Source organism: Dermacentor andersoni, chromosome 6 (genome assembly GCF_023375885.2).
Source record: "Dermacentor andersoni chromosome 6, qqDerAnde1_hic_scaffold, whole genome shotgun sequence".
Classification (NCBI taxonomy): domain Eukaryota; kingdom Metazoa; phylum Arthropoda; class Arachnida; order Ixodida; family Ixodidae; genus Dermacentor; species Dermacentor andersoni.
Genome location: NC_092819.1, coordinates 157,138,637 through 157,148,174, shown reverse-complemented (window position 1 = coordinate 157,148,174; position 9,538 = coordinate 157,138,637). Strand labels below are relative to the sequence as shown.

The 9,538-nt window shown below is 48.2% G+C and overlaps 1 protein-coding gene across 1 annotated transcript; it reads right to left on the bottom strand.

Moving 5' to 3' along the window:
- Nucleotides 1-8,120: 8,120 nt before the first annotated feature.
- On the bottom strand, nt 8,121-9,210 carry LOC126523473 (uncharacterized). Its single transcript, XM_050172084.3, has one exon. The coding sequence runs from the start codon at nt 9,048-9,050 to the stop codon at nt 8,277-8,279; it is 774 nt and encodes a 257-aa protein (XP_050028041.2). The 5' UTR covers nt 9,051-9,210; the 3' UTR covers nt 8,121-8,276.
- Nucleotides 9,211-9,538: the final 328 nt, after the last annotated feature.

The window sequence follows — 9,538 nt, the reverse complement described above, 5'->3', positions numbered from 1 at the left end:
CGTGCGACGCGCGAGCAGAAGCGTTTTAACGGGTTCAGGCACGCAGGGGCGCAGGCAGCTGCATATGGCCGCGTCCGGTGCGCTCGCCATACACGTTGGCCAATGACGTGCGGCCACTTATGCAAACCAGAGCGGCAAGAGTACAACCGCAGTAACGCACCAAAGCACGCGCTCTCGGACTGATAGTGATACTAAACACTGGAAAAGAAAATAATTACGAGGTCAAATTTTATCCCATCTTTACGAGCTTCGCATTGCACTTGATCGTTCTTTCGATCAATACAACTCGCAAAGTTCATTTGCAACACGCATGCTGCCTGTATTGCTAGCGGACGCTCGTCGATATCCAAATTTCTTCACATTCATTTCCTTAAAAAAAGAAGGAAATAAAAGTTATGCAGCCAAGCAAGCAGCTACAACTTCATTATTCAAAAAGCTGATTTTTTTCCAACATTGTGCGTAACAGTGTTAATTCAAACACCTAATGACCAAATAAATTTTTTTTATATATGTGGCAATAACCTCTTCAGACACCAATTAATCCTGTCCATAGGGAACTGATACGTTCTTAAAACAGTTGCACCTTTTCGGGTGTATATTTGCCCCACGACGATAATCACCTGGCTTGCGTTTCCTTTCTTGAAAACGCTTCGCTCGCTACTCTCCTGTCGAGAATGCGCTATGTCACGGTGATACCTCCGGTGATAAAACATAATTTTGTTACGCGAAAACTCAAAAGGAATCCATTTTTTCTGCGTTTCACCATTCATAGACCGGCCACGGCGTCCGCCATTTGCGCGCGCCGGCACCCGAGGGTTTTGGGGGCCACGGAGCGGCGCGCCCGGTTCCTTGCAATACCTCCAGATGGCGTTCGCCTCCGCCGCATCGCGGGCAGTGCAAGAAGCCGCGTTTCTTCCAGAGAACTCGCCTTCGTGCATAGCGTTTCCCGGTAAACATTACGATTACACACGCTCTAGTTGCCGGGAAGCGTGAGAAGCAGTCAGGGATCTTTGAATGCTATCGGCATTCCACTTGTAAAGGGCCCCTGACCAGGTCAGGCCATTTTGAGCTGACAAGCGCAGAGCATACATTGCGTGATAACGATCGTGTCTGCAAAGTATTACATCGCTACTCGCCGCGGAAAGATTTGAAATTTCAAACTGAACGCCGTTGTTTCTTCTCCTCGCGACCGCCGCGCTCCAAGCCGGAGGATGACGTACTCGCGTCCCTACACCTACGTACTCGAGCCCGCAGTGTGACGTGGCTCGTGGTGACACGCCACTTCGAGAATTATTCAAGGCACATCTGTTATTTGTGTGATCTATTGCTTGAATTGACGAATTGAAGTTTAGAGAAATAATAAAACACACAAACGGAATGTCTGTGTGCTTTTTTTGCTTCACTTCGCACCGAAGCTAGAGAGACGTATGCTCCGTCTGCTTGTTCCCACGGTCGTGCGGTCACGTGCGCAGGTACCGAAACTGCCATTTTCTAGTGTTCTAGCGCGTGCTCATGCTCTGCGATCCGCTTGTGCTGCATCAGTATTCGTGTAGCACTTATTTATACCGCTAGTCATGTGTCCTTGTGCACAGCGCGCAAAATCTTGCGCTGCGCGAAACGATAACAGCTCGCGCGCAACGCCGCCAGCGGATAAACCAGCGGAAGTGCGCATAGCACAAAAATAAATTGGAGGCTTATCAAGGTTAAGCCCAGTGGATGCTTCGCATCCACTGGGCTTAACCTTAGGGTATCCTTAGCGTTTGGAGGCATCTTGACCCCATACACGCCCGGTGCAAAGACGCTGGCGCGGTTGCGGGCACAGAGACTGACGCGACGGCGGGCGCGCGCCGCTTCATCCCTCGCGTGACGTCACATATCACGTGATGCAGCGATGGTGGCGCCGCCGCCGCGTCGCGCGCGACGGCGCGAACCGAAGCGTGGAGGCCTCCGCCGGGCGACGTCCGACGGCGCGATATGAGGCCCCATGTGCAGCCGGTGTGACGTCATCACGTGACGTCATGTCACGTGACCTACTTGAAGGTCAATGGTGGCTACCGCCGGGAGGCGACCGACGGCGCGATACGAGGCCCCATCTGCAGCCGGTGTGACGTCATCACGTGACGTCATGTCACGTGACCTACTTGAAGGTCAATGGTGGCCACCGCCGGGCGTCGCGCGAAGGCCCGAAACCTACGTTAATATGCTTCGCATAAAAAAGAAAAGGAAAAAGCGAGGAGAAAAAAATTGGAGGACGCTTAAGCTTCGCCTTCAAGAGTGGAACGCGACAGCGTTCCCGACGACCCGCCAAGGGGTGTAAGACAATGGGCTACGGCGCAGCGATCACTTACGAGGCGCCCCGCATCGGACGCGGTGAGCGTCGAGCAACGGAGCGTTCGGCACGGCAACGAAACGTGCGCCTGAGCAAGCGGAACGAACCAAAGAACTCGGTGTCTCGGAGCACAGGGGAAACGATGCACGCCAGCCAAACGTCGTGATCGGCACGGGCAGAGAGATTGACAGATAGTGATCTAAAGAATGGAAGGACGCTTGATTCTGCAACCCGTGAGGGAGCAAGGAGAAACGTCGTCAGGGGAGAGGAGTCCGGGACGCGACGCGCCTCGCATCCCCGCACAACCCCAATGCGCGCGTGGCGCGCCACCTGTCGGGGCAGCGCCGTACATTGAGAGGAGGGGGTCTTCTGTGTTTGCCGCAAGATGGCTCTGCGTGTGCGGAAAGCGCTGAAGAAATGTAGCGGAAACGCACTTCGCTACTCGTGTAACTGCGACTTCTGTATGTCCATAATTACCGATATACACCGCAGTATAACTTTCTACGGCTCGTTTCTAAGGCAACACCGCATTCACTAGAGGCGCTTTTGCACCGCTTTGAAGCATCGAACTCGTGGCTGAGTGGTAGCGTCTCCGTCTCACACTCCGGAGACCCTGTTACGATTCCCACCCAGCCCATCTTGGAAGTTGTTTTTTATTCATGAAGTGCCTGCCGGGATTTATCGCTCATGGCCAACGCCGCGGACGCCGGCACCGACGACACCGGCTTTTCTGCGACACGAGCACGCTGTCGCGTTAAAAAAGTGAAGGCGGTGCCCGTGACATGTGTCACGCGATCCTCGAGGCCCAGTGTGAGGCCCGGCATGGGATCGAAGGCTAGACGGGGCGAGTGTAGAGGGATTCTCGCTATGCAGCGGAGCCCGCCTGCTGAAATCGCCGGTTCGTGGCACTGAAATATTTCTGTCTCGGCTAGCTATTATTGAGCAGACTTGAAAAAATTATTTTCCCATTTCCCAGAACGCTCCCGAGAGGACACGTAACAACTTCCAGCGTATAACCAACATTTCCTATGGGGCCTGGTGAGGGGGCCTGGTGAGGGGCTCTTTAAAGGCGAAGCTAGCGTCCATCTGCTAGCTAGCGTCCATCAAGAGGTTCAGGCAAAAACGGAGAATCTCCTGAAGGGCCTTCCAAAAACCTCGTTCAAGAATTGTTACCAGCAATGGCAGCACCGAATGCAGAAGTGTGTGAATGCTGAAGGGGACTACTTTGAAGGTGATAATGTCACAGAGAACTGATTCAGTAAGTACAATAAGTTATTGGACCAGTCTCGTTTTTTTTTTGTGTCACACCTCGTATAATGCACTAGCTTTGCTCAATGTATTAAGTGCAGTTTGCAAAATGGTAACATCATTTTTTATCGATAAGTTACAGTTGCAAACATGATACTAGAAGTTTTCTGCAATTTTCATAAAATTTTCTAAAATATATACGGTACCAATTGAAAATACACTTTCTACAGTTTCCAGAGCTTAACTTGCACTTTTAGATGTGACAAACCTAATCAAAAGTGGAGCAGTGATTGCTGAAAAAAACAATTTCTCTATTCCCAGATATTTAGATAGTATTTACCAACCTAAAGTTTCTTATTCAGCAGAGAAAAAGACGTATAGACTCTAGTAGCATGTTTGATACTCCGAAGTGAGTTCTCAGTAGTGGATAGGTTCAGCGAACAAATTACTCATAAATCAGTTTCTTTAATAATTCCTTTATAACAGAAATATTTAATTTATATTGTATAAATGTACTCTTCCAAGGCTAGAAATAGAGACGAAGAAATCATTTTAGTTTTCCTTGATGTCAGACTGTTGGTGCATTACAGGATTAACAACTAATAATTTTCCCTGCAACAAAATGCAAAAAAAGCAATGCATCAATGTCCCATTTGCCTTCAAGTTTATAAACAAGTTCAAGTTTACTGAAGTTTATTATGAGCGTATGTACAACAGGAATCTGCTGACACACCCGCAGTCAAGGTGGCTGTTCAAAATGTGCTGGCTGCCTAAACGTAAGAAAAAGAAAGAAATTGGACGAATGTCAATAGCGGTGCTATTGCTTCTTGCCTCTTACCTGCATTTGCCTCCACGGCCTCTTGGCTTGCAGTCTGCATGAGGGAGCTGCTGTGGCTAGGCGTAGGCATTGTCTAAGCAAAATGAAAATGCCAATTATGGAAATAAATGCAGCTCTTACGTCTGCTTCTTGTGCTGTTCTTGCTTAGAAGTTCTTAAAGTGTCCAGTATACACCAGCACTTTGACTGCTTTTGCTTTTTATCTGCAGGTGTTGCTGTGAAATCCTTAGTATGGCTGCGTGCAGCATTGTAGCACTTGGTGGGGGCATTTGAAGTGGTAGTCAAAAATATAAAGAATCATTCTCGTCTGCATGAATGCGTTCAATTTCTAAATGCAGTGGTGATTATCACTATTAATGCAAGGCACCCCACATCTATGTGGCAAGTGCCATAGACAGAAACTAAATTTTTCCTTTACTGTTTCACAAGATGTCTGATATGTCCACATTAGATGTGATCTGTTTCTATTTATCCCAGTGTGGAGGGAGCATCATTAAATTGTTCTTTTTTAATTTTTGCGTGGCTCGTTTTTAGGTTTGTTTCTGAATTTATCAAGCAGCAGTCTCATGATGCTAAAGTGACTCATGTAATGACAATCGTCAGCTTTTGTTTTGCAGAAGAACAACGCATTTTCTGACCCATTGTTTTCTATCCCATTACTTGCATAATTTTGCAGAGTATTCTACCTATATTGACTTGCTTGACCTCCACCAATGTGTTGAATTTTCAAATACCATTCTTTCCTTAATATCATTCGACACTTCTCATAACTTCTGTACCTTTGGCTTCTGATAGTAAGCATTCACCATTTTTGCTTGTTGTTTCTGAGTAGAAATGTCTCGTTTAATTTAGAGCTTAAATTTTACCTTTGGAACACACAGACTGGCTTGCCATTGCATATCTGCATAACAGGGAAACATGTTTCATTAAACATTTACAAAATCCAATAGGAGATTGATGAATGCAGCTTGTAGTGTGATTTGACTGAATGAGCCATAAAAGTAATTAATCTCCCTTGGTAAATTAAAGCACATATTAGTGTGATGTGCAATATATGTTACACTAACATGGTGGGTTCTCTTGCTTATACAGCAAAATAATCGGTGAGCAAGAAAAACTTTTTTGCATAACCCTTGTACACACTGATTCAAGGAAAATGAGCTGGAGCTGTCCACATGGTCTACTTATTTGACCTGGGAGTATACTCAACAAAAATTTGTCCCAGCTGCTTAGTGGTATTTGAGATTGTCAGTATTGCATATGTGCGTGTTATCTAAAATAACTGAATTTTGAAAATGCTCGTAGGGATCTGATGTGCAAGTGAACGGTCCCACCGGCCCAGAGTTGATCATGCACATAGATTAGCTGCACACAGTTGTGACCAGAAAAGATATGCCACATGAAAAGAGCCTCTGCCATCATTCCGCCAGCACGGATATTGGCCGAGACATCCAGGTACCTCAACAACAAAAATTCTGTGTCTTCAGATGTACCTGCAACCTCTGAACAAGCACAGACGACACTGGCAAAAAGAGTTCCGTCAGCTTGCCCTTCCTTAACGAGATTCCTGGCCTTGGCAAATAATGATTGTGGCAATTATAATTCTTTTTCAATGAATACAACCTTTGCGTTCCACATTCTTGTTAAAGATCATTCCTCTTCTTCATCCAAACATTAAAGGTCGACCAATTCTTTGCTTGTACTTAATACCAGTCACTGTCTGCATAACATGCATAGCAGTATTTTCTAGTGTACGTTGCCATGTGAAATTTCTCTCCTGAGATAGGTGATGCGGCATTGGCGTGTGTCTTGCATTAACATTTGCACTGTGTGCTACGTAGCATTAAACTTTTCTTAATGTTTTTGGCTTTCAGTGCTTGCAAAGGTAGAGTGGCTTCTTTATCGAATGAAAGCTTTCTCATTCCCATATTTAATTCCTAGTCTCGTTCAGAATTGCTATTCTTGCGCAAGCTACATAGAAGTGATCTATTGCGGAATCTTGTTTCGCTGCTGTCCGACTAGGTACTCGTCACCGTGTTACGTTTCTCTTATGTGGGAGCGTGGTCAGTTGCATTGGGAAACAGTCTCTCGAGGCAAGCACCTGCTCCTGCAGTCCGCACAGCGACAATGACTCCGAATTTACACGCACCGTGATTGGTGCTCCCCATTCCGTTCTTTCCTGCTGCTGCCGTGTGCAAATTTTGCTTGTCGCCTTCCTCGGCCATGATTTGGCGTCATCGGAGACTATCATACGTGATTACATGGTCCGAAGTGTATGATGCTGATATCCACATGGGTGGAAAGGCCTGCAAAAGTGGCCGCAAAGTGGTGATGCCCACAAAATCCACCATGCCCATATTGAGAATGTGAGGCACCAGGTGCGAGTTACACATTAGCGGCACGCGAAAGAACAAAAAGAAACGTGCAGGTCGGAAAGGAGGTAACGCTAAAATGCCGGGTAGTCCATGTCGCTCTGTTGGCTGCGGCAGCAGATTCCTGCGTCAGCTGATTGCTTCGCAATGCAAGTTTCGGCGACTGTCGATGCAAACAGGTGGGGCACTGTCCAATTTGCTTGCGCTGCTGACTGTCGCTCGTTACCAGACCGCCATGTGCGATGACGTAAGTGAGCTTCTCAGCGCATCTCGAGATGCAAATTTTATTTCTGCTCTTGTACGAGAAGGTGCACTGTTTTTCTTCTGCCAATAAAGTCGCACGTCCTGTTCACTCTCTTGTGGGTTGTTTGTGTGGGCGTGAGTAGAAGCTCTTTGGTCTCCCGGCAATTAGAGTGCACCAGCTACGGGGCAGCCTAGGCAATGAGGCATGCCGCATAGGCAGCAGGGCGAGCACGGCCCGTACCAGCACACGCCACCGGCGAAAAACGGCCATATTGGATTTTGCTCTAAAAAAAAAAAAAAAAAAACTTCCGCTTTTTGGTTGAGTAGCGCCATCTCGCGTCCGCCCCGCTAAGTTCCATGCGCTGCCGCTGTCTATTTTCGCACCACTGCGGAAGGTACAGTTTCCCATCTCTAAAGTTGGTTCTTTATTCTATGGCGGTACTAGCGGTATGCTTGCGGCGTAGAGTTATTGTATAAAACTCTATGGCTAGCGGTTCTCACTTTTTCGGGCCAGGTTTTCCTTGAAGGAAAAAAACCAGTCAAAAACACAAAGGACAAGAGGAGAGGTTCACACCACAACGACTGGACTCGCAACCAATCGTGCAGAAGCCTCACCTGCCTCCAGCACTCCGATTTCCATATCTTGACCGTGCGTTTCCAATGGCCTGTCAAAGGCTCCAGCAACCCGAAGAAGGCGACAAGCTCCGGTGGAGCGATGTTGACCTTGAGGCAATGGGAAAGGGCGCGTGCTCGACAAATGATGGAAGCAATTGCGCTAATACAAAGCGTAGCCTGACTGCCGGGAGCACGAACATTTAGAAAGACTTAAGTCGGCACCGGGTGTGTTCCCTGCGGCACTTCGTGATGTGTATGTTGAGCCTTTCTAAACAGGTGAGGCTTCTGCACGATTGGTTGCGAGTCCAGTCGTTGTGGTGTGAACCTCTCCTCTTGTCCTTTGTGTTTTTAACTGGTTTTTTCGTTCAAGTATGTACCAACTGGCCCAGATTTCAACCCTTCTGCAGGTTTTCCCTAGAGTTGGTTAATTTAGCTCAATGGTTCCTGCAGTCAAACTAAACAAACAATTAGTACAATTTCTGGTTATAAACACTTTATTGAAGCTTTTATGTTATCACACACTCAGTCTGCCTGAAAAAAAACCGGTAAGAAGAAAATAAAGGCAAGAGTGACTAGGTAAATGTCAAAAAAGAAAAAAAGACGAGTGACATTTGAGACCGCCTTGACAGGGCTCAGTTTGGCTGAGGTCGGGCACGGCCGAGGCCCATCAACCTCCTGACAAGCGCGTCCACGTCGACCGTGGACCCCGGCGCAGGAGGGGTATGCTGATCCTGGGTGGCCCTGAACTGGCTGGCCTGGGGAGGCTGGGTTGGGGCGGCCCGGGGCTCAACGGCCCTGGTCTCGCCCAGTTGGGGTGCCAGGTCCCGTTCACCCTCGTTGTTATCTTGGTCCCTTTTTACGAAACCCGGAATGGGGTACTTGGGCATTGTTTTCGGCATGGGGGGCATTTCCATTTCTGGGTACTGCCCAGGAACGTAGACAACCGGGGGGCCGCTCGCTCTCAGCGACTGGTAGTAACGTTTACGCTCTGCTGGCTTGAGCCCTTGAACCGTGCGGAAAATCGGCGGCACAGCCGGCTCGAAGGGGTTGATGGGGCCACTGCTCTTGCTGGTACACGGGCCCACGTCCCATTGTTCCTCTGGCTCCGGAACAAACGCCTTTGCCCCACCCGGTACCGGAATGTCAAAGGGTGGGTCCAGCTCGTCCCTTGTCGCTGTGCAGAAAGTAGATGATCGGTCTGGGCAGTTGGCCAGGTGCATCTGGTAGTCCGCGGCGTTCGCGGGCGCCATGTGATCAGTGGTGAAAGGGCAAGGCTTAAGTCGGCACCGGGTGTGTTCCCTGCGGCACTTCGTGATGTGTATGTTGAGCCTTCCTCTTTTCACTTTGTGGGAAGGGTTGTAGGGGCACTTCACCAGGTCATCTAGCACGCCGTTGTACGTGGCCATCGTGCGACGCGAGCAGAAGCGTTTTAACGGGTTCAGGCACGCAGGGGCGCAGGCAGCTGCATATGGCCGCGTCCGGCTCACTCGCCAGACACGTTGACCAATGACGTGCGGCCACTTATGCAAACCCGAGCGGCGAGAGTACAACCGCAGTAACGCACTAGAGCACGCGCTTTCGGACTGATAGTGATACTAAACACTGGAAAAGAAAATAATTACGAGGTCAAATTTTATCCCATCTTTACGAGCTTCGCATTGCACTTGACCGTTCTTTCGATCAATACAACTCGCAAAGTTCATTTGCAACACGCATGCTGCCTGTATTGCTAGCGGACGCTCGTCGATATCCAAATTTCTTCACATTAATTTCCTTAAAAAAAGAAGGAAATCAAAGTTATGCAGCCAAGCAAGCAGCTACAACATTATTATTCAAAAACCTTATTTTCCAACATTGTGCGTAACAGTGTTAATTTGAACAATTAATGACCAAA